Raw genomic sequence first — 25,688 nt, 5'->3', positions numbered from 1 at the left:
GGGATGGGTGGCTGGTACTGGAATCCTAAGACAGTAATGAAGTATGCTGTAAAGGTCAAGGACCAGCTAGATGCCATATGCTTCTAATCCAAACACTGGAGAATTTGAAGGGGGGATCCATTTTGGGGACATCTGAGCTACATAGTGAAACCTGTCTCAAAATCACAAAGATTGGGGATGTAGTTCAATTTTAGAGCTACCTCCAAACCCTTAACTAGTAAATGCAAGGTCCTGGATTTGATCCCCAAGGTCCAGGCAAACAAGTAGACAAAGTTAAGTAATTGAAATTAAATTAGGTCAGATTTTTTTCTAGTCTACCATAGGGGGTTTTATTTTATCATTTATTTTTTTTGGGGGGGGTTCCGAGACAGGGTTTCTCTGTGGCTTTGGAGGCTGTTCCAGAACTAGCTCTTGTAAACCAGGCTGGCCTCGAACTCAGAGATCTGCCTGCCTCTGCCTCACGAGTGCTGAGATTAAAGGTGTGTTCCAGCACCGCCCGGCTTAAAGGGGGGTTTTGATGTTGTTGTGTAAGAGTATACAGGTAATAGGAAATTATTAATAATTCATTATTTTAAATGAATATATTTCTCACAGCACTAACGTTTTGCTTTGACATTGTTTCAGAGCTGGATCTTGTCGCATGCTAGGCCAGGGCTCTACCACTGAATTACACCTCTATTCCTTTATAGCATTTCCTTCCATTGAAATCTTAGAGGGTAGAGCCAGTGGGATGGTTCGGCGGGTAAAGGCGCTGTGCCTGGCAAGTCTGGCGACGCGAGTTTAATCACTGGAAACCACATAGAAGTGGAGGGAGAGAACTGTATGATACCACGAAGTTCATGACCTCCACACTAGTGCGTGGCTCCTGAATGTTCATATCCACACACGCGTACACACTAATATTAATAATAACATCTTTGAGGCTGTGCTATGTCTCTTAGTGAAGTTCTGGAAAGGCACTTTAAGTCTGTAGGTGCGGAGAACACAAAGGAAAAGAGACATGTTCCCCTTTCCTTTGTGTGCTGTACAGCTCCTGACCTATTGTGTTTTGTTGAAGAAGTCTGAAGATGTAATACTTCTTTCTAAAAGTGCAAGGAAAGGTCCATCACTTCCTGTTCCCTACCCAGCTCTAGAGCACACCTCAGGCTCCTTTTGTCTTCTGAAAATAAAAGGAGGGTTAGAGCGCAGGGTTTTCTAGGCACTAAACCCGGGGCGCTTACAAGCTTCTGTGGTCGCAGCAGTATAAGCAGCTTTTGTAAAACAGATGTTCACCAAAATAAGGGTGCGCGAGAACAGGGACCCATGGAGCAGACTCAGGGCAGCGCACAGGTGGGGGCAGCTGCTGGTCTGGAGTCGTGGGTGCCTGTTTTCTGCAGGTGCCGCCTCCTCGCCTTGGTTTCCAAGAGGGCAGGAACCGCGCGTTGCGGGGTGTAGGACTTGACTCCTGGAACACCTCAAATGTTATTCCAGGTAGCAGACACCGATCTTGTCAAGTGTCTACACATGGCCCAGCCGAAGACAAGCAGCATTGATACCAACCACCGCCCGCGAAGGGAGCAAGAGAGGGCTTGGGACGCTAGAGGGTTGGCCCGACTGGGTTCGGTCCTGCTGTTTTACAATGATTGCTTCCTCAGCCCGCTCATCATCCATGTTCCCTATTGTGATTGGGTCTTCTTCATGCCAATCGGTTCCGCCGCGCTGACCTCCATTGGCCCTCTACCTAGGCCCCGCCCCATGAGCTGGGCACGGGCAGTGGGGCGCCCGGGAGAAAACCCAGCTTGCTTGGGTTTGCGGGGGGAGGCGGTGGTGGCTCTGGAGAAGGAAGAGGAGTGGGGCGGGAGGAGGCAGCGACGGCGATCTGGCCAGGGTGATGGTACAGGTGCCAGGGCCCGGCGCGGAGCTGCCGCGCTGAAGGGCGACGGGTCCGGAGTCCGCAGCGCCGCCGCGTCGCTCCCGGGGACGGGCGAGCGGGCGGGAAGATGCTGAGCAGGTTGATGAGCGGCAGCAGCAGGAGTCTGGAGCGCGAGTACAGCTGCACCGTGCGGCTGCTGGACGACAGCGAGTACACCTGCACCATCCAGGTCAGCGCCGCGCCGCCCGCCCGCCCGCTCGCGGGATCCCGCTCCCCAGACTCGGCCAAGTTGGCGGGGGTCGCCGCCCGGGGTCGCCCAGCTCAAGCCCCGGCGCTGCGCTTTGTCCGCCCAGCAGCCGCACCGCCCAGCGTGCGGCAGGCATCCCTGCCCGAGCTCAGCCGGGGGCTGGTACCACGCGCTGCGTGCCCCTGCGGGGTCCCGCACCCACAACTCCTCTGCTCGGCGCCCTCCCGGCGGAGGACCCCAGGTCTTGGCTCCTCCAGCCCGCGGATAGGCAGCACCTTGGGCGGACGTCCGGAGCTAGGCGGGCAGGGCTGGAGATGCCTGCCCGGATCGCGCCGTCGGGACGCGGGCTGAGGTTCTCGGGCCCCGCCAGGCCCTCCAGCTAGCCTTTATCTCCCTGGTTAGAAGGATAAAGGTGTATGTCATAATTTCTCTTGAGCGTTTGTGAGTCAGACGGGAACGCGTAGCCCATGCAGAGTGGCCTATTGAAGGCGCCCAGCCCTCTGTGATTTGAGGGTTTAGCTCCCTTTCTCGTCTTTTGATCCCCAAATCTCAACGTGTTGGTTATTTCTGGGGGTGGGGGGACGTGAGGCAAAGATTTAGCAACAAGTCCCAGCGATTTGGAGGTTGGCAGTGGCTGGAAAGAACCGGAGACTTACGGAAAAGCCAACAATGCAATAATGCCGCACAGAATTTCTTTCAGAACCTGGCGTTTTGAAAGGTTTTTGTTTGTTTGTTTGTTTTTGCAAACCCTGGCTTTTGTCCCTTCACTACTGCTGTGTGGTGCGTCAGGAGTCATATAGTGTTTTCCCCAGGAATGCAGTCTCTCCTTTATAAAGTCAGAGACTGAAAGCGCCGACAATGGTCTCGTGTTTAATTCTTCTACCAGAGGACCAACCCTGCGCTTACTGCCAGAAACTGTTCTTTGTGGAGAAGCAAATTGAGTTGGACCCGGGAGGGTCTCACCTGATCCCTTTCATTTCCCATAAGTATCTGGAGGATACTTCTAGGCTCAGATGTGACAGAAACTACCTGCCTAGACCCTAACCCCAGAATGTCCGTCCGTCCATCCATCCATCATCCATCTATCTTGCTGACAGTGCCCAATAGCATAAAACAGACGAGTGAGAAAGGCGCTCCAGTGTCTGAGAGCAGCTGCTTAATGCTGACTATGCTCAGCCTGCCCCCCCAGCTCCCCCTCCCCACCCCTGAGCTTAAGTGCTGACTTCTGCCAAAGATCCACGAGAGTAGAGAGAGAGCACAGACTACTTAATACAGATTAAACGCCCATAAAGATGCTAGCCATTAAGTGAAAGGGTTTTTGTAATTGACTATGGTGGAGGGAGGGTATGTATTATTTCCCAACTCGATGGCGTGCTACTTTTTGTTTCTATGGTGCCATTGTGTCTATGTACAGCTTTCTCCTTGTTTTGTTTTAATGGAGGAGGAGAAAACATGGAATTGACACCTTCGCAGTTTGAGTACATTGTCAAGAGCTTTTAAAGTCTTTATCCTTTTGTTTAAAAATTTAACAAATGTGTACAATAGCCTGCCGATGGCAGTGTGAGGTTTAGACTTCATAAATCTTAAGAATACTTTTGTGGTATATAGTGACAAAATTTCTCCAGTAGATCATTAACTTTTGCCAAGGTATAGAGTACAAAGGAAACATCACTGCTCTAAAAATGTTTATAACCTTCTGGTTTTAGGTATCAGGAAAGGCAGCTTTTGATTCTCCCTTGCCCTCAGAACTGTAGCTGTGGATGGTTCTTATTGTCATAGAGAAAAAATATTTTAAAGTTAAACTGGACTTATTGGAGTAATGTTTACTATAGTCTGTTTGTGTTTACTTTTTGTTGTTCTTATTTTATAATTTAATGTTATAAAAATTAGTCCTGGCTCCCATACACAGTCTAGATGTGTTAATCTATGTACATAGTGATTTCTGATGTAGACTCTAAAACAGAGGAATTGTAGTATATTTGTCATTTTTTACATCATTATGTAGATAGTGTTTTGCTTTTGTGTTTGTCCATATGAGAAAAGGTTTTAAAAAAGCAATTATCTATTTTTTATTAATAGCTTTTTAAACAAAGCATTTGGAGATTGAACTTTTCTTACCAACTTTCCTGTTTTATATTCTGTGTGTGTGTGTGTGTGTGTGTGTATGCATGTGTGTCTCTGTGTGTGCACATGTGCTTACTTGTTAAACATTTGGCACAGTTTTAGCATGGAAAGGAGGGTTAGATTTCTTACTTAGCTAAGCATTATTTCCAATACTTTAAGAATGGCAGTATTGCATATTTTAAATCTTTAGGTGATGATTTGAACCCCTTTTTTTCTTGAAGTGTTATATTTTTTCATTTTGATACGGTGTCTATTTTAGAAATATTCTTATGGCTTTTAAAATAGCCAGAGACCATGTGGGGCAATACAGAATTAGAAATATAGCAGTGGGTTGGTGTCATGAAAGCCATGTTTGGTAAATTCCAGTTGTACGGCAGTTCTGTCAAGGTACTGGTTTAGCGGTATTTCATAATGCAGTTCTGGTGAGCTGGTCTTCAGGATGTGATTATTAAGGTAACCAAAATGTATTTTTGCAAAGAAGGTTCTGCCAGTCTCATTCTTTTATCCTTTCTGATATGGAAATGCATCTGAGGACCAGGAGAAATGAAAGTATACATAGGAGGAGTGTAGTGTAATTGCTCCCCTGTGAAGACTGTTGTTAGCAGCCAGTTTTGAAGGTCATTGCCTCATACATCCGGATCTGATCCACATTTTTGACTCTTCTGTTTTTATATATGCAAATTTGTATTCACTTATCACATTTACTACCTGACTTTTTATTTGGGAGAAAATAGAGAGAGAGAGAGAGAAAAAGAAAAATGAAAAGAACAACCAGTATCTTTGAAGTCAACCTGGATTTAAATGTCTAGACATGTTTTGTCCTAAGGAATACACTTTTAATAGTTAATGTATTGTTTGGGACATTTTTCAGACATTTTAGTAGCAATATCTGTTGGACAAATAAGTATTTTGAAAGAGGTATAATATTTTGGGGGTGATAACTGAAAGATAAAACCACCTCAGAAATGAGTTAGGTTTTATTTGGGACACATAAAATCACAGATTAAGCAGTCAGGCTAAGCAGATTTTTCAGTTAGTGTTATAAATAAGCTGTGTGTGCAGAGGCAGCTCTATAGAGGGGCCAGTATTTGGATTTGATTGTGGCTCGACTATCTAGTCATTTTGATACCTAGAGGGAAGGAGGGAGCAAATCAGTGGAGCCCTGACTTGCCAGGGATCTCTGCATTCACTGTAGCTCATTTCCCTCACAAATGGCGTTATGGATTGATTATACACCCATTGTACTAAATGATGAAAATGGGATGGTGGATTGGGGGGTGGACCCTGTGCTGAATGACTGATTACATGCTGGACATTCTGTTAGACACTTGGTTTGAGCCTTACAGGAAAGAGGTGGGCATTGTTGTTTCTGTTTTGTAGATGAAAAGATAGGTCCCAGAGGTCAAAGGAATTTACTTACTGTTAGTAGGTGACCGACCTTACTGTATTTAAACCAGAGTCTTTCTAATTCTTAATCTTTTTGACTCCTATTTTGACTCCTTAATTTGCTTCCTATTTTCTTACCTTAATTTTCTCATCTATACAATGGAAATATTAATGCTTATTTCATAGCAAAAAGAAAATTACTTGGGAATATTACAAACAAATGAGGAACATTTAAACACAAAGTAGAATTGGGAAATCCTTTTTTTCAAGGGAAAAATAACTCAGATCATAAGTCACCTTAAAATGATTTCTAGTTAGTCTCAATGAAGTTGTGAAATTGCAGCCTGGGGTAGTGTAACTTCTTATGAGAGCCTTTCTTTAAAATTTAGGAATGTGGGCTGATGAGCTGGCTCAGCAGGCACAGGTGCTTCCTGCCAAGGCTGATGACCTGAGTTTGAGCCCAGGAGTCCCCACGGTAGAGGGAGAGAGCCAGCTCCTACACATTGTTCTTTGATTACCCCCCATATTAATAAAATAAAGTGTACGAGTTCCCACTTCTCTCCCTCTGTCTTTGGCTTTAGGAGAATACTCATTCTCGGACTATGGATTGCATTTTCTAAGAATTTCTGCTTCCCATTTTGTAAGTGGAACCCTTGGGTTCATTAATGCAGGAGGAATGTTGGTAGAAAATTAGGATAATTTTATTCACAGAGAAAAATACAAAGCTGTTGTATTTTCATGAATATTGATTTTTAAAAAAATTACTTAACAGGTAATTATGCTGTCTCAGGATCTCTGTTACAATAGCAAGTCAGTTAGTCTCTAGCTCTTGAAATTAAGGTAACTATAAAATTAGCCTTTTGGAATTCTAAAATTACTTGTATTGCTTCTTAACTTCAGTATTAAATATTGTATAAAACTAATTAGATATTGTATAAAATATACTTGGCACAGAAGATAAATTCTGGATCTTTGACTGTCTCCTCATTCTTTCTGTTTATGGGGTGTCAGTGGCACTCGGGGGAATCCAGAGACATTCCCCACGACAGATTGCACTTATGGGTATTTGTATGAATTTGCATTCTGTTAGATGCTTGGCATGGATGTGCTAGATGAGGCAATTCAGCAAACCATGTAATAAAAGAACATGAAATTTTGACTTAACTTTATAACCCAGAGACTCATTTATTTTAGCTGTGCTATCATCATCACCACACATTAAAAATAGACTTTTGTTTGTGTGTTTGAGGTAGAGTCTTTCTGTTGTGTAGTTCCGGCTGTCCTGGAACTCACTATACAGACCAGACTGGCATTGACTTCCCAGAGATCCACCTGCCTCTACCTCCCAAGTACTAGTATTTTAGACAGGCAGCCACCACACCAGGAAAACAGACTTTTTTGTTTCAGATTTGCAGTGGTTTATGCACAGGTTTGAAATTTGTAATGCATCAGAAGCAAGACATTAATTTTTAGAAGAACTTTTCTGATAATAGAATAATTGCCCTACTAAAATGATGAAAAAGGTTTTTTTTTTGGTGGAGAATTATGCTTTGGAACCTATAAAGGATGAAATAAGAGCAAGCAGTACGTCATGAACCTAAAAATTACAGCACCTAGCTTAAGGCCTATACAGTTCTAGATTAAAAAAAAAAACCAAAACCAAAACCTAAAACATTTATTTTGAGTTGTGCTGTATGATTGCGGTGGGGATACCCCAGATTCCATGTACCTGAAAACAATAAGCAACTCCTAACTTTATAACTCATTTTAACCCATCTCTCTCAAATCAGTTTTCTGTGAAGGTCAAGTGTGTAAATGTGTTTATAGGATCTCTGATAACGCTGCTCTGTCCTTTGTTGAGTTTATGGAGCCCAGTCAGTAAGCACCTTTTGATTTTTGTCTTGTTCTTCAGCCCCCCCCATCCCTTTAGGTATAAAGAGTCATAGCAAACAAATACTATGCCAGTGAAGTGCTTCATGGGACCTTAGTGACCATTAGTGTTTTGAATGCAGCAACCCTCATAGCTGCATAAAGCTCTTTAACTCCTATCCCCCAAATCATTAATACATAGAGTAGGATGTAGACCTCCAAGTGAACCAGGCTGCCCAGCTGTCTCTAGGTGAGGGCCAATTCAAGGTGAATTCATCTTTGACAGACAGCCTAGTCTATAGCATGCTGTCTGGACTAGCAGACCCTGCTTCATGGAGCAGCTCCCTATGGGTCACCCTTCCCTTATGTGTGCCCTGCCAGGGCTCCTACAACACAGGTGAATTTGCAGAGGAATGACAACACTTAGCAAATTTCCTATTTGCGTGGTGCTCAGAGAGTAGTAGTGGTGATCATCTGGTGACTTGGTAGTCATGGTCCCTCCAGGTTTCCAGCTTTGATCCTTCAAGCTCAGGTCATCTTCATGTGTTTATTGTTATTTTATTTTATTTTATTTTATTTTTATGCAGCTGAGCAAGCTAAGGAGTTCTAAACCATTTTTATTACCATGTTGCTGGGTGAGTGTTTTCCCTTAGGTCAAAATACCGAGTCATATGTCCATTCTAGCATTGAAACAGGTCTTTTATTCCTTTAATATTCTGGACATTGGTGATCAATACTACTACCTTAAATATAGGGAGAGTAAAAGATGGACTTTGGAGAACAGAATCTAAGAGTACTTACCTCTCCAACTCCATGCTCCACCTCCCTACCCCCCCTGCGTGCGTGCGTGCATGTGTGCGTGTGTGTGTGTGTGTGTGTGTGTGTGTGTGTGTGTGGTGTGTGTGTGTGTGTGTGTGCTTAGATTGAATTTAGATTCCTTCATTATTCTCCACTTTATTTTTTGACAGAGGGTCACTCTTTAACTCCAGAGCTCACCAATTTAGCTAGACTGATCAGACAATGAGATTTGGGAAAACTGTCTCTGCCTCCCCAGTCTCCTGCTGCCATGCCTGGCTTTTTATGTGAGTGCTAGCAGTCCAAACTCAGGTCCTCGTGTGTGCATAGCAAGCTCCTTGCTGACTCGGCTGTCTCACCAAGTCTCTCCAACTACAGTTTTTCTTAGACCGATCCCTGGATGTAAATCATGGACGTTTTCCTGGGCTGCTATGTGGTTGACTTTCACTGATGTCAGTATTCCGACTGCCGTAGACCAGTGTGTTTGTCTTTCACCAGCTGAAATTGTTTTTCTTTATTTCTGCAGATGGTGTTTATGATCTTTCCAACTTACTGTGTTCTAGGTTTGAAAGGCAGGAACTTGGTGAAGACTCTAAGGGTGAAAATCTCTAGGCTTTTGCCTGTGGATACAAGACAAAACACAAACGTGAATCAAGTTCTCTAAGGAGGCCCTTCCGTGCCATGCTCATACAGGCAAATAATTGGGCCACATGCTTGGCATCCATTGAGTTTTTGTACAATAGTTCCATTCACTTGTCTGCAGAAAACACCCCTTTGACAGTGATTGTAGCTGTCAACCCCCTACCCCCTGTAACTACTTGCATGATCATGACCTCATCTGCTGATTTGTATTGAGAAGTGCTCTGGACCACTCTAGAAGTGCTTTAAGATTTACCGTGAGTATCAGTGATCATTTCAAAGCCCCAGAAAACTATTGCCTACTAAGGGAACCCATTCAAGAGCAGAACAGATTTAGCTGTCTCATGCATCATTCAGAGCATCTTCTATTTTATAACCCACAGCTCCCACTCCTTTTGTAGAAACCGTGAGCCCTGTCAAAAGCATGGAAGATGGAGTAAAGTAAGGAATGGATAAGCCAGTGGTTTTCAAAGTATGGTTGCTGGATCACGGAATTACCATGTACCCATTTGGGTACTCAGCAGAAATGTAAATTCTTGGCTCTGCCTCATCCCTAGTGAATCAGAAACTGGAGATCAAGGTCCAAAATCTGTATGTATGTATGCATGCATGCTCATATGTGTTGGGAGTGTGCATACATGTGTGTGATCATGCATGTGGAGGCCAGGGCAACAACCTCTGATGTCCTTTAGGCACCATCTACGTTTTGAGGCACAGTCTCTCATTGGCCTGGAGGTCACCAAGTAGTAGGCCAAGCCAGGCATCTGCTTTCCCAATGCTGAGATGACAAGTGTGTGCCATCATGCCAGGCATTTCTTTTATCAGAGGGATCCTGTGGACCAAGCTCTTTGTGCTTGAAAGGAAGGCACATGGCCAACTGAGCCATCTTTCTACTTCTGAAACCATTTAGAACAAGATTTCCAGGTGTTCTTATGCTGCCTAGGTTTGAGAGGCTTTACCTGATTACAGAGATCTCACAGGCAAGATTAGCAAGTCATGTTTATTGAATATAGAAAATAAGAGAGGAGAAGCAAAGACTGAGCCTCGCGTATCTAATTTTTATTTTTGGACTGATCTTACTCTCTTATTATTTTTTCTGCATGTATGTAGACCTATGTTCAGGTTGTTGGGATTCTAAAGATCTTGTTCATCGTACCATTTTGATGTTGCATTTATCAGTTTCATGGTCTTCATCTCCTCACTTAAAAACAATTTGATCGTTGCATATGTATTTATTTTATATGGATGTTTTACCTATGTGCTTGTGCACCATATGCATGCAGTGTCCATGGAGGCTAGAAGAGGGCATCAGATTCCCTGGAACTGGAGTTATAGATGGGAGCCACCATGTGGATGCTGGGAATCAAACCTAGGTCCTTTGGAAGAGCAGCCAGTGCTCTTAACCACTGAGCCTTCAGCCCTTGATCCTTGCATACTTATGTATTGTTTTTCAAATACATATTTTCCGTAACTTAGGGCATAGGGAGAAAGAAATAGCTCCTTTGTTATTTAAGAATTTACAATTTATAAAGTATAAACACTGTGGTTTGGGGGCTAAGGCGGCTGATATACTTTGACAGTGCTAGTGGTAGAGGGGGGTGAGAGGGGGGAGGGATTCCTAGTTAATAAATAGTTCCCAGTGGAGGTGAAACTTGATCTAGGTTATGAAAGATTGCCAAAGCAGAAAATGGAACTTGGCAATGGATAGAGGGCATTCCAGGCTGAGTTAAGAAGCTGCTTTGGATAGAAAAGCTGAAAATGTAAAGTCTTTAGTTTTCCTTTTAGTGTGTTTATCTCATTCACTCTGGTATAGTTGAGCCAAACAACAGAAATATACTTGCTGAGAGAGAATTACTGTCAGCAAAATTTCAATCATATTTGACAGACTGAGAGGAATCAGCCCAAACTAAAAATAAATGCATAAAGCTGGTGGTAAATGATGTCTAATTCTAAGACTGTATAACACAAATTAAGATTCCTCCCAAAATGATGGTAGTGTGTTTCAATCTTAATCCTGTAGCTGTAGCAACTACCTATGAATTTTATTTCCAAGAATCCTCTTTCCTTGGGCATCAATGTAATGATCAAATTCCAACTTTTAGCTGATGTTTAAAAAAAAACTCCCGATGGACACAGCTCCACCTCAGTTGTGCAGTAGCAGTTAAGAAAGGTGACGCATGAAGCCCTAAAAAAGCCACATTTGAGCATCTTCTGTCCCTAAACCTGTGCCCACCAAAAATAGCTTCTGTAGATCACCAGGACATGCTTCCTTGGATTCCTCAGGGAAGCCCTCCCTGCCAACTCTGAAGTCGCCAGCCTACCCAGGGTGCACTTTTAGTGCTGAAAACAGTGCCAGGCCACAGCTTTGGAGATGGGAACCTCCAAGAAAGGAGTGCCTGGCATTTGGGCAATCAGTGTTTGGCAGATTGCCAATGCTAATAGGTTATTTTGCTCTGGACAAAGAAGGGATCTCCTAAAGTCCGATGGCTGGGGGATAGCTGACAGTAGGAACACTCCTTTGTTGGGAAGATTAAGGGAGGCAAAACAATTTAGCAAAGTTCCTTAGACCCAAGGCTTGAAAAAAAAACAAACTGATAGTGGTATATCAAAATGGCATGCCCCAGGGCACAAGCAAATGTCTGGCTACTTTTATTGAACTTGTAGTGGGAGTAAGTCAAAACACTCAGGAACTCACACAGTAGGCTAGGGTAGGGGCTCCCCTGCCTTTGCACCTGATCTAAGTGTAAAGCTCCCTCTGCTTGCACTGGATTTAAGTGTAGAGCCACCCCCCCTTGTACCTGATCCAAGTGTAGAGCCTCCCTGCACCCTGCACCTGATCTAACTTACAAGCTTCTAATCTGGGTTCCTTCCTCATTGTGAGGATACCTATGTGGAGGAGCTGCCTTCAGCGTTCCCTGAGGGTTTGCAATGCTCTAGGCAGGTGCCATTCAGACTCATATTTTGTTATACATGAGCCAGGCAGATAAGAACATTGATCAGAATACTAGAGAGCAGAAGTAATCAATTCACTGGAGGATGTGGTGTACTTCAGGGATAATTTGGCAGGTGGAAGCACCCACCCAGCCTGCTTTCTATCATATTTTTGTCTCTAGAGACATCCAAACCACTAAAGTTAACATGGATTGGAGTTCTGTAGGTCAGAAGGACTCAATGGGCTGGCAAAGATGCTTAGAGTGTTTTATGGAACAGTGAGCCTGCTGTTTCGTGGTACACAACCTATGCAACAGCATAGCCCACCAGTTCTTTGGGATGCTGCTTAGAAGTCAGTCTATGAAAGGATCTTGGTTGCTCAGCTTCAGATTCTAGTATATGTAGACTGTGTTGGAAAAAAAAACAGTTTGCTTGGTATCACTGCACAACTATGGCAGTGCCAGATTTTGTAGGCAGTGGAGATGCCTTGGAAATCTAACACTCTCTTTGCTTACCATTTTATGTTTACAAGTGTTTTGTCTGGATCTATGTATGTGCACTACATGTGTGCCTGGGCCTGTGGAGGTGAAAAGGGAGCACTGGATCTTGTGAAACTGGAGTTACTGATGGTTGTGAGCCACCATGCAGGCGCTGGGAACCGAACCTACATCCTCTGCAAGATAGCAAATGCTCTTAACTATTGAACCATCTCTCCAGCCCTGCTTACTTTTTAATACATATGGAGTGATTAGACAAGCTTGTTTAAATGAATAGCCATATTACAGAAATCACATCTAAGAACTGTTTTCTAATAATTCCTATGGTAAAGAAGATATTACTCATATCCTAATTTTATATTGGCTACACTTGACAGTTTGATTATTTTAAGAGACAGATATAATGATATACTGTCTTGCTTCAAATTAGATCTCCCAGCATGTCATTATAAAATATTATGGACTATTTTTATTAATAATATATCTTACATTGGATACCTTTCTGGTTGAAAGAACATGGCAAAAGAAGTAACAAGGAAAGCTGTTTTCCCTTCCTCAGATTCTCATCCTCATCCCCCTGTGTTGAGGTCTAGCCAAGGGTTTTGTGCAAGCTAGGTCAGCAATTCCCCTCTGCGTTGTACTTGCAGATACCCCAGCCTTGTTTTGTATGCTCTTTCCTGGTGTGGTGGTGTTTCTGCTCATCCCTTATCATTCTCTTTGCTCTATACTAATTTGGACTTTCAGCCACTCATTTAATATAACCTCTCACATTTATTTGGTTCTGGAGAGTAAACCTAAGTAAGGCCTTGTTTATGCTAGCCTCATGCACAGCAGACTATGCAACGCCCACATCACCATCTCTAATTTCAGACACGGCTTAGGTTAGCCTTTGCCTATGTCATGTGTGTGACTGTGCCTTCTTTTGCTGGAGGTGGGGAGGAACTGAAAAACAGTAAGCCTGGCAAGATGGTTCAGTGAGTAAAGGTGTTTGCTTTCAAACCTGGTGACCCCAGTTTTATCCCTGGAACTAACATGATAGGAAAGAACCAACTCCCCAAAGATGTCCTTTAACATCCGCACATGTGCCGTGGCGCCCCCCCCAACTCCCCAAGGTAGGTTAATATACAAAAACACAGAACATGATGTATGGTGATATGTGCTCTTAAAGTTCATTATTAAACGTAAAAGTCTTACATATTTTAGTTAACTGGAACTTGAGACAGTACTAATAGAAATCTGTCCGGAATAAATTGACACACTGAGGTTCCAATCTAAAAACTTTTAAAATGTTTGGCTTTGGCTAGATTAGGTGTTAAGTGGATAATTTTCTATTAACTCTTTTTATTCCTTTCCCAACATTACCCTGTGTCTGCTGTTGAATCTGAACTCGGGTCTTCGTGAGTTCACAGCTGTTCTCATGGCTTTCTGACGAAATAAGCAAGTAGTTCAATAGTTTATGGTTAAAACTTGATATGTGTGTTAAGTGTGTAACTCGTGAATGATTTTAAGAGCTGGGCAGGCAACCTGACCTTCAAGATGCAGTGTGAGTCTTCAACTGCAAAAGAGAAGGCTCGGATTGAAGGTCCCCTTAGTGCCTGCACATTCTGTAGTTCACAAGAGATTTGTTCCCAGCCCAGGGTTTTCTCTCGCTCTTTTTTTCTTCCTCATTGAAGGCTTTCCCCCAGTGATGGCTCTTCTTTAGAGCTGCCTTTAGACTAGGGTGTCAGGAAGAGCCTGGTGCCTCCCCTGTCTGTGATCTGATCTTAGTTTTGTAAAAGACAAAATATAATTTTTTTTTACTGCCCAACACGGTTTACATATTGGGGGACTGATTCATGTTAGTCAAAAATCATAAGAGATCTTTTTAAAATGAATGCAAAATCTGCATTGGTTATATTTGGACTAATGACTACTAGGTTCTGGTATTGTAGGCAATGATTTTAGGATCAAAGGTGTTGGACTAACAAATTAGAAAGTTGTTTGGAATTAAAAAGGTTTTGCGGGATAGTCTTGCAATTGTGTAATGTTCTTATAAGTGGGCCCTTTCCATAGCAGTGGTTTGTAATTACCTACCCATGAGACTAAAGGTGTTTCTCCCTGCAAGCATATTAGTGAATACTGAGAGGTCTGTAGCTCTTTCCTTTCCACTTTATAATAAAAACTCGTATTCTGACTGATTAATTAATTCTGACTGATTAATGTAAATGTGTTTGTGCTTTTCCCCAAATAGGTTAATTTTTCTGTTTCTTTTCCTTTTTAAAAAAAGATCTAGACAAGCTGGTTAGATGACTCAGTGGATTAAAAAACCCTGCCTCAAAGCTCCAAGGACCTCAGTTGGGGCCCCATAAAGGTGGAAGCAATGTAAAGGTGATTTCCACACACATACCATGGTATACACATTAACACATACATACATACACACACACACACACACACACAGAGACAGGGGGGGGGAGAGACAGGGGGAGAGAGAGAGGAGAGAGAGAGACAGAGAGAGAGACAGGGGGAGAGAGAGAGACAGGGAGAGAGAGAGAGAGAGAGAGAGAGAGAGAGAGAGAGAGAGAGAGAGAGAGAGAGAGAGAGAGAGAGAGAGACAGGGGAGAGACAGGGGGCCAGGGAGGGAGGGAGGCAGGGAGGGGGAGAGAAAGAGAAAGAAACATACACACAGAGAGAAAATAAAATAAAAAATATTTCTAATGTCTAGACAGAGGATGTGATTTGTTTAGTTTAACTAGGTGACTAGGTTTGTGAGTTGCTTAGGACTTATTTGTCAATATAGTTTCCCCCTTAAATTAATGAACTTAGCTAGATAACTTAATTTTTATGTTGACTTTTACTAGTTTATATCTTACAAGGAGATTTTTTCTTTTTTAACTAATTAGTTTATTTTTTAAAATTTTGTGTATTGGTGTTTTGTCTGATGTGTGTCTGAGTGAGGGTGTTGGATCTCCTACAGTTGCAGACAGTTGTGAGCTACCATTTGGGTGCTAGGAATTGAACCTGCCTAGGTCCTCTGGAAGAGCAACCAGTGCTCTTAACCACTGAGCTGTCTCTCCAGACTCAGGAGAATGTTTTCTAACTTTGATTTGAAATCTCAAAGGAGAGTTTTCTGACCTGGTCCTCACAGTTATATTATTAACAATGTCATAGGTAATATTTCCCTCCCCCTCCCTTTCTTCCTTGACAGGTTCCTACTCTAGTCCAGGCTATCCTGGGGTTCACTAGGTAGCCCTTGCAGGGCTTGAACTCATGGTGATTCTCCTGTCATAGGCTTGGCACTGGGATTGCAGACATGAGCATCCCATCTGGCGATCATCAGCAATAGTACAGTCTCTCCAGTCCTGTGATTTCTTGGTTTGTTTCTCAGTACTGGGGATTGAACCTAGGGCACTCTGCATGTCAGGCCAATGCTCTGTCACTGAGCTACCAACTTGCTCCTCATGTTGGTGATATACATGGAGGTATTCTGCATATGCTGTAGAACTCGGCGAGAATGACTTATGGACTGCTTTAAAGGTGGTCATTCTTTTGCTTTTGAGCTTCCAAATTCTGTTTTGTTTTCACCTAGATAGTGAATTAACTTGGTATAGACAGCTCCTTGGGAGGCTGAGGCAGGAGGCTACTTGAGCCCAGGCTATCCTGGGCAAGACAGTATAACCTTGTCTGGAAAAAAAATGTCAGTTTTTTTCTTTTCTGTGGGGGGAGATTCACATTTACTTAGAATAAAATTGGTGCCCTGAAGGGAGAGGTCCTTCTGTATGGTGTTTCTCTTATTGGTTTAATGAAATGCCGATTGGCAAGTAGCCAGGCAAGAAGTGTAGGTGGAGCTACCAGACGAGTTGAATGCTGGGAAGAGGAGATGCATGCAGCTGCCAGGAAGATAAGACTCTGGGCATTCTCCTGTAAGCCAAGACCACGTGGAAATACTTAGATTAATAGAAATAGGTTAATAATTAAGAGCGAGCTAGCCAATAAGAAGCCTGAGCCTTCAGCCAAACAGTTTATAATTAATATAAGCCTCTGTTAGTTTATTTGGGACTAAACTGCTTCCGGATTGGGCTGAACAGAAACTCCGTCTACAGTGCCCTTTTCAGAATTCTGACAAATGAATACATGTAGCAATTGTGTGGTTTCCTGGGCTCCCGAGAGATGATTGTGTGGTTTCCTGGGCTCCCGCGAGGTCTGTCTTTTCCTCCTTCTGCAGCATCTGGCAACTGTGAATCTGATCTGTCTCCTTAGAGTTTTGCCTTTTCAATAGTGTCATAACTGCGCTTATGCAGTATGAGTCTGGTTTCTTGCACTTAGTATAATGCTTTTTTTTAAAACAGTTTGTATCCCGTAAAGTTATGTTTAAGGTGAGTGGTTTAACAGTTCTTGGTGTACTACAGAGCTGTGCAATGCCAGTATCACTCCCCAAAAGAAGACCCCTAGTGGTTACTCCTGGTTCCCCACTCCCCTTCCTTAAACTCTGTCCTAGGCACATGCTGATCTGTTTCCTATCCCTGGAGGTTTTGTTTTTATGGATATTTCTTTTTCTTTCTTTCTTTCTTTTTATCTTATTTTATTTATTTTTCGAGACAGGGTTTCTCTGTGTAGCTTTGGAGCCTATCCTGGCACTCTCTGTAGACCAGGCTGGCCTTGAACTCATAAAGATCTGCCTGCCTCTGCCTCCCGAGTGCACCACCACTGCCTGACCTGGGTATTTCTTATAATGGTATGATAGTATATGTAGTCTTTTATAAGTTCTTTCATGTGGTGTGCATGTGTGCATGTGGCTATGTCCATGTCTCTGTGTGTGTTTATATGTTTGTATTTTTTTCCTTGTTATTAGGGATTGAGTCCAGGTCCTGTGCAAGCATAATATTTTTGAGGTTTATTCATGTAGTCATTTTTTTCTTTGAGATAGGATATTGTTATGTAGCCCAGACTGGTCCCAAACTTGTAATCTTCTTACTTCGCCTCCAGAGTGCTAGGATGATGGCCGTATCTCACCATGCTTGGCTTAGTACTTTATTACTTTTTGTTTTCTAATAATGTTTCATTGTATGAATGTGCCCCATCTTATTTAGTTATTCATCAGTTGTTAAGACTTTCAGGGTGTTTCTATATTTTTTACTGTTATGGATAATATTACAAACATATGGAAATATGTTTTTACTTTTTTTGGGGTCCATACCTAGAAGTGGTATTGCTGGGTCATTTGCTATCTGCTTAGCTTTATTTTGCTTTAAAAATTGTTTTTCATTGATTGCTTGATTACTATTTTGTGTGTGTGTGTGTGTGTGTGTGTGTGTGTGTGTGTGTGTGTGTGTGTGTGCCTGCCCCCCACCCTCCATGGTATGGAGGTAAGAAGACAACTCACTGGAGTCTGTTCTCTCCTTCCATCTGTGGGTTCTGGGAAGTAAACTCAGGCTATTAGGTTTGCTTGCAGTAGCCATTACTCACTGAGCTACCTCACCAGTCCCCCTTTTTTCTTGAGATAATATTGCCATTTAGTCCCAGCTGACCTTACAGTCAGTGTGCAGTGCAGGGTAGTCTTGAACTCATGGGATTCTGCTTTAGTTTTCTGAGTGCTGGAACTAAAGGTGTGTGTTTTAAAAACAATTCCTTCTCTCATTGAATTGTCTTGGTCCATTTTTTTTGAAGATCAACTGATCATAAATGGACTTATTTCTGACTCTTAGTGTTGTTTCATTCATCTTTCTACCCTCATTCTAGTACCAAATTCAGGAAGTTTTGCAATGAGGTCTCCTGGAGCTGAAGTTACAGGCTGTTGTGAGTTGTCTGACATGGGGGAACTGAACTCAGGTCTCCTGCAAGAGTAGGATGTGCTCTTAACCACTGGGCCATCTCCCTGGCTCCCTAACTTTGTCCTTTTCTTTTTTTTTTGGTTTTTACGAGACAGGGTTTCTCTGTATTGTTTTGGAGGCTGTCGGTCCAGCCCAGCCTCGACTCACAGCGATCCGCCTGTCTCTGCCTCCCGAGTGCTGGGATTAAAGGCGTGCGCCACCACCGCCCGGCTAACTTTGTCCTTTTAAAGATGTGTTTTTATTTATGTACATGTGTGTCTGTGTAAGTAAATGCCATATGGGTGCAGGAGCCTGTGGATCTGAGAAGACGGTGTCTGTTATCTTGGAGCTGGAGTTACAGGCAGCTGTGATCTGCCTGTGTGGGTGCTGGGAACTGAATTTAGGTCCTCTGGAAGAGCAGCAAGTGCTCTTAACCATTGATCCATCTCTCCAGCCCCGAACTTTGTGCATTTCTAAGGTTCTTTTAGGGATATTTTTGCTGTTGCATTCCCAAATGGATTTTAGGGACTCAGGTGTAGCTAGGTGGTAAATACTTGCCTAGCATGCATAAAGTCCTGGTTTGATCCCTAGATGCAGAGTGGGGGGAGGGGAAGAGAGGAGGTAGAGGAGACGACATTGCCTTGCCCCCAGCTCTGAGCTCAGTGTTCCTTGCTCTTGATGTGGTGTTTTGTGTCATGCCCAGTTTTATTTAGTTGGTTACTGAAGAATGATATTGAAAAGCCCACTGATATTTGTTAAATTCAGAAATATTAAAAACTTCCTTGATAGTAAAAGGTAGTAATAGAAATTAAGTCATCTTCCATGCTGTGAAAAGTGAGGGTTATCTTTCCTTAGGAAACCGATTTCTAGTACAAAGCCTTCCAAAATGACTGCATTGGGTTTTTAAGTAGTGAGTAGAAGATGTGGCACAACTGTCAGAGGTTATAAATGACAGTGCATTAGGAAAGCAGGTGAGGGAACAAGCAGGGATTTGCTGTGGGGAAACAGACATACTTGTGATCAGTTTTGACAAACACCGGCAGTAGCCTGTCAGTGCGGAAAGGGTAAAATTGAATTCATTAACTGTCATCATAATGGCTAAAGTAAGTTTTTTTTTGTAAGAAGGAAGTGTTTTTGAAATCTTTACTGGGGTTTTCACTTCTTCACTGATGACTCTGAGGTTGGCTGGAGCCATATGTGCTTAGGCTGAGAAGGTTTAATTAGCTGCCTGTGGTAGGTTTCAGTAGTTTTATGTAATAATGGTATAGTGAGGAGACCATCATCTTTGTATTTAGAAAACATGAAGTCAGTCTTGGGTTTGCTTCATATCACCTATGCCACCTTGAATGAGAATGAGTGTCATAAATTGAGTGCCCTTATGTATGTGCTTTCCCCAAAGTAAGAAAAGATAGTAGGTATATCTACCTAATCTATTTGGATGAAGATGAAGGCAGAGAGAGACAGACACAGAGACAGAGAGACACAGAAAGACAGAAGGAGATGGGGGAGGAGATGTGATAGCATTTTCTAAATTTTTAAAAATTTAAAACAACATTTTAAGTGTTATTCAGTAATAGTTTGATTCTTTTAAATTACTTTATTTTTAAATGTTTTTATTTATTCTTTGATAATTCATATACCTGTATAATGCATTTGATCATTTTCACTCCCTTACCCTTGCCCTTCCCTTTCCCAGGCTTTGTCCCAACAGGTTCACCTCCTCTTGTTGTCCTAAAAGGAGATTTGTTTACCCCTAACCCTTATCTGTGTATGTACCGGTGCCTGGATGGGTTAAGAGTCAGGAGAAGGAGAAGTAAATGCATGCAGTCCTGCTTGCTTGATTCTTTCTCCTTTCTCATACAAGTGCTGACCACTGGCATTATCCACAGTGTTCTGGGCCCTCCCACATCAACTATTACTCAACACCATCCCCAAGGTGTGCCCATAGGTCAAGCTAATTAGACAGTTTCTCAGTTAAGACTCTTCCCAGGTTGGGTCAAGTTGACAGGTCAGCATTAACCATGGCACTCATTTCATGGCTGTAATTTCCTTGTAATCTTTTTTGTTGTTGTTGTTGTTGTTGTTTTACGAGACAGGGTTTCTCTGTATTGTTTTGGAGGCTATTGGTCCAGCTGGCCTCGAACTCACAGAGATCCACCTGCCTCTGCCTCCCGAGTGCTGGGATTAAAGGCGTGGGCCACCACCGCCCGGCTTCCTTGTAATCTTTGGCATCTGTCCACCATCTCTACTTGGGAAACCTTTGCTCTGACTTGGGTCCCCTCCTCTTCTTCAGGTAACTGATCCTTTGATATTTGTTGCCAGCCCCACCCCCTCCCCAAAACAAAAACAAAACAAAACAACAACAACAACAACAACAACAACAAAAACCAAACCAAAGAGATATGAATACTTGAGGTTTCCTCTACGGAAAAGATGGAGCGATTTAATTTTGGATAGATGTTTAGTAGAATGAGCACGGCGGAAGTACTAAACCTGTACATAGCTTTTCTTCAGTCTTCCCTTTTCTACCGTTTTCTCACGGCCTCTTCCCTAGCGTCTTGCTTCTTTAAGACGTGTTTGAAATCTAATGCTCTCCAGCCCTGTCCAGACTCACTTGTTGGTCTGGAATAGATTTCACGACACCTTATCACTGCACGCATTGCTGGCAGGAATGGCCACGTCACGTGTTTCAACTCCCGCAGTTCTGACAAGAAGAGATTTCATTCGCTGATCCGATGCCTCCATTCTAGAGGGAGTGAAGTTGTCAGTCCTCTGTAGCTGCAGCACTGGAGGCGACTTTCTCCTCATGGGTGAAATGGAAGCAGCTTCCTGTTCTGATCCCTGAACTGATAGGGTGTCACTTTTGAGTGTGACTCCTTTTCTTGTTTGTTGAGGGAAAACATTTTTTCTGTGTGTTTTCAGAGTCCTTTTGAGTGTCTATCTTATCAGTTTCTTCTTCTCTCTCTCTCTCTCCCATTTTGCTTTTCTGTGATTTTTTTTTTTGAGACAGGTTCTCACTATGTAGTTCCTGACTGGCCTAGACATTGTTATATAGACCAGGCCGTACTCACTCACAGAACTCCATCTGTCTCTGAGATGCACAGCTATATCCAGCCTTTTCAACTTCTTTTAAATATATTCATTCATTCGTTCATTTATTTATTCGGTATACGTGTGTCTGTGTGCATATATGTGTATGTGTGAGTGAGTATGCAGAGGACACCAGAGGGTGTCAGGCATCTCCTGATATCACTTTTCACCTACTTCCTTGAGCCTGGGATTTCCCTGAACCAGGGCTTGTGTCCCAGCCACTCCGGAATCCAGCAACACCCAGTGTGATCCTCTGTCTTGCCTCACTAGGACCTGGGGTTACAGACCTCTGCTGGGACACTTGGCTTCTTATGTGGGGTCTGAACTCTAGTCTTCAGGATTGCCAACTTAATGCTTATAATTATTGCGCTGCCTCTCCAGCTCCTCAATGTCTTTTTATTCAAGTTTATTTTAAAACTGAAATTATATATTCTGAGTACTGATATGAATGTGTATTTTAGAGAATAATTCTATGTAGCATAAAATATCATTGCATCTTACAAGATTTATTTAACTTTTTGTTCTATCTGCCTTCATTGTTTGGAGCAATATTTGAAAAACAGCATGTCCCTTATGTTTTGAAATTATAGGCTACTTTTCAAAATGTCATTGAGTTTAATTTTAAATTAAAATAAAGGAAATAGAAATTCTGATGTGTTTGTAATTTGCTTACAATCAGTTTTGAGATATATGTTTTATTTTAGAAGCAGATTGTGTAGCTGAATAAAAATGACACACACTGATACTGCATTAAAAGCTCGAATGCAGTTCCCCAGTAGGGACAGCAGCCCTCCTGAGGCTGGGAAAATGGATCCTAGCATGCAGAAGGCTTTGGTGTCAGTGCCTGCTGAGTTACTCATTGACATTTAAAATATTTCAAAAGCTCTTACTTTGTTTCTGATTATAGGGAGGAAGGGCATGCCATATTGCTGGTATGAGGTCACAGACAACTTTGTGGAGTTGATCCTCTCCTTCCATCTTCATGTGGGTTCTGGGGATTGAACCTAGGTCTTTAGGCTTGCCCAGCAAGTGCTTGTGTTCCCTGAGCCATTTCATTGGCTCTGGATTCAAATTCTTGGGTGCATAGACTTTAATCACTCACACCCAGGGGAAAATAATATCTTTACTTAAAAATATCACTTGTACTCTAAAGACACTACTGGGAAAGTGTTCTCAGTATACATTGTTGCATGCTTCATATTATACTGAAGATAAACAAAAAAACCCAAGTTCTAAGTATGGCCTTGAAATAATAACCCAAAGCCCATAGTGTATATGAATACTCAGTAGACCAGAGAGACTCTTTACCAGTGAACTGGGCAATCTGATCAGTTTGATGAATGATTTGACTGGAAATAGAATGGCTTCCCTGAAATACCACCTGGGCTGGCTTGATTATGGCAGCAATTATAATTTGTCTCTTACTCAGTATTCTTTTCTCCTTCAGTGATGAAAACTCTGCCGAGGGTCTCAAATATGCTCAGCAAGTGTCCCACTCCTGAGATACCTTTCTGGTACCAGCTCATATATTTTAATATTATGTGCATTAAGTCATGTTTTAAACTCACTGCCAACCTAATAACAGTGTAGTTTCTGCTTAGAATGTTGTTACATTGAAAATGTGTACCATTGTAGACTTTAAACAGAGTTTCCTCAACTCAGCATCCTTGGATTCCTTTGGGGCCTTCAAAATGTTTGCTTATGTGTACACATCTGGTTACCAAATATTAATTGTTTTAGGTGTGTGTGTGTGTGTGTGTGTGTGTGTGTGTGTGCATATGTGTGTGTATCTTTGGTTTTTATGTTTTTTGAGACAGGGTCTCACTATGTTACCCTGTCCTGGAGCTTGTTATGTAGATCAAACTGACCTTGAACTCACAGATATACCTGCTCTGTCTCCTGAGTACTGAGATTAAAGATGTGCACCACCATGCCCAGCATGAGTATACATTTTTAAACATAGCAAAAGGAATAGATTATGTGAAAACATAGTGAGCTGGAGTAATACAGGTCTATCTTCTAGATGACTCTCTAAAATGTTATTGTAAGTAGAAGTATTTTAAATGATATGTTTAAAAAAGTGTATTATTTTAAAATAAAAATATCAAACAAAAGAAATATGTAGCTTCATCTTGAGTTTTCAAGTTAATAGGGATTATATAATCAGTTAGATGTTGGCAGACTTGTAGAAGAAAGCTAGTGGCCAAGCTCCATCGGACTAATCAACTTTATGAACAATAACATATTGTATGTTTCAAAAAATCTAGAGTGTAGATGTTCTTACCACACAAAGATATGATAAGTGCCTAAGATGATGGACTTGCCAATTACTGATTTGATCATTATTCTGTGTTGTGTACTTATGTGTCAGACTGTTACGCTATAACATGTAAATACATAGAATTATTGGGTGCAGAAAATTTTAAACAGTGGTTATCAAACACTAGAGCCTCGGTTTGCTTTGTCTCCATGAGATTCATGGCCTAGGAATGTGTGGGGTCTAATAATAGGAAACTAAAAGTAAGTATAGGTAAGTTCATAACTGTACTCAATAGGGAAACAAACATCTTGGGAAAAGGGGATTTCATTCCATCTACATAGTAGTATGTGAAACATTGGATGTATTTTTAATTTTTTTATGTGTATGACTGTCAGTACACATGCCTGCCTCTTACCCTTGGAAGCCAGAAGAGGGTGTCAGATACCCCAGAGCTGGGGTTACAGATCATTGTGTGCCATCCTCTGGGCGCTGGGAATTGAACTCAAGTCCTCTAGAAGAACAGTCAGTACTTTTAACCCCTGAGCCATCTCTCTCTCCAGCCTCCACTGAAAGTATATTTAAGAGACCATCCAGGTACTTAACAGCAGCAACAACAAAGCAACAAACAAAACCAAAACTGGGGAACAAAAACTAGGGAAATGGATATTTGACAGAAAAACTTCAGACACTGTGTTTAAAATCCAGGTGTGGTGGTACACTACTGGAATCCCAGCACTCTGGGAGACTGTAGCTTGGGCTACATTGAGAGTTTGAAGCAAGCCTGGGCTGTCTTTTTTTTTTTTAATCATTTTTTATTTTAATTTTAAATAGCTTGTTTTACATGACAATCCCAGTTCCCTCTCCCTCCCCTCTCCCACACTCCCCTTCCCCCCCACCCTCCCACCCTATTGCCAAATCCTTCCACATAGGGGATATCTAGAGTCTGTCATTTCACTCTGGGTAGGGTCCAGGCACTCCCCTAAGAGTCCAGGCTGAGAGAGCATCCCTCTTTGTGCTATAGGCACACGAAGACTGTATACCAGGGATAGACACTGATCCACAGCTCAGGGCCCCATAGGTTGCCCAGGCCTTCTCGCTGACACTCACATTTTGGGGGTCCAGATCAGTCCCATGCTGGCCTCCCCACTGTCGGTCTGGGGTTCAAGAGCTCTCCCCTGTTCAGATCAGCTGTCTCTGCTGGTTTTGCCAGCCCATTCTTTGCCAATTTGCTCATCACTCCTCTCTCTCTGTCACTGGGTTCCTTGGGTTCAGTTCAGTGATTAATTGTGTGTTTGCCTCTGCTTCCATCAGTCACAGGATGAAGGCTCCCGGATGGTTAAAGACATCAAGTTCATTATCAGGAATGGGCATTCGAGGTGGTCTCTCCACTATTGCTTAGCTTGCCAATTGGTGTTATCCCTTTAGATCACTCGAGGTCACTCTGGTGCCTGATCTGTATTCGATCCTATGATTCCCTCTTCCCCCTATTCTACCCCCACCCCCTCAACTTCCTGTTCCCCCATGACCAACTCTCTTCCTCTTCACCCCCTCTCTTCTTCCCAGATCCCACTCCCCCCCACCCCTCGCCGTGTTCCCCATCCATTCAGAGGATCTTGTCTCAATCCTCTTCTCTTGGGTACTATGCATATATGCATATCTTTTAGGTTCTTTCCTGTTTCCCAGACTCTCTATCAGTGGAAGTGCAGACTGGCACTATCCTGATGCATGTCTAAAATCCATATATGAGTGAGTACATACCATGTTTGTCTTTTTGCGACTGGGTTACTGTTGGCTTTACGGGCGCTGTAACGATACACGACACACAATTACTGAAAATAAGGCTAAGTATTTTATATAGAAAATTACTCACAAGATACCAAACCCCGAGAAGCCCAGCAGATCTCCGCTAGCGACTGGACCGGAAGCCGAACTCCAGGAAAAGAGAGCGAGACTTCCTGTGCGCTGTCTTTTATGCCTTCCCCCGTAACGCCCCTAGCCATGCCCAAAAGTGGGCCTGGCTAGTGACGTAGTTCCGCCTACGTACGTATACGTCTTTACGTCCAGCCGTATACGTCTTTAGTCCTGCCTAAAGTGGGTGTGGTTAGCGGTGTGGTAAACCGCCCTTTTATTACCTCATCTGTATGCGCCTCTAGTAAGTCACATGTTTAATGGCGGCATCAGACTTCCTCCTACAGGTTACCTCACTCAG

At 42.7% G+C, this 25,688-nt stretch overlaps 1 protein-coding gene across 3 annotated transcripts in view; it reads left to right on the top strand.

Moving 5' to 3' along the window:
- The first annotated feature begins 1,778 nt into the window (after positions 1-1,778).
- The window catches only part of Frmd5 (FERM domain containing 5), a 275,096-nt gene continuing 251,186 nt past the window's right edge, over positions 1,779-25,688 (top strand). Inside the window, exon 1 of one of the 3 annotated variants that reach the window (XM_005068525.4) lies at positions 1,779-2,081. In XM_005068525.4, the coding sequence (XP_005068582.1) occupies positions 1,980-2,081 (102 nt within the window). In that variant the 5' untranslated portion in view covers positions 1,779-1,979. The remainder of the gene's footprint in view (positions 2,082-25,688) is intronic. The other 2 variants (XM_021226284.2, XM_040746162.1) reach the window with 2 other exon arrangements.

Source organism: Mesocricetus auratus, unplaced genomic scaffold (assembly GCF_017639785.1).
Source record: "Mesocricetus auratus isolate SY011 unplaced genomic scaffold, BCM_Maur_2.0 Super-Scaffold_100004, whole genome shotgun sequence".
Lineage (NCBI taxonomy): Eukaryota > Metazoa > Chordata > Mammalia > Rodentia > Cricetidae > Mesocricetus > Mesocricetus auratus.
Note: the sequence above shows the minus strand (reverse complement) of the source record. Positions and strands in the feature narration are given on the sequence as shown.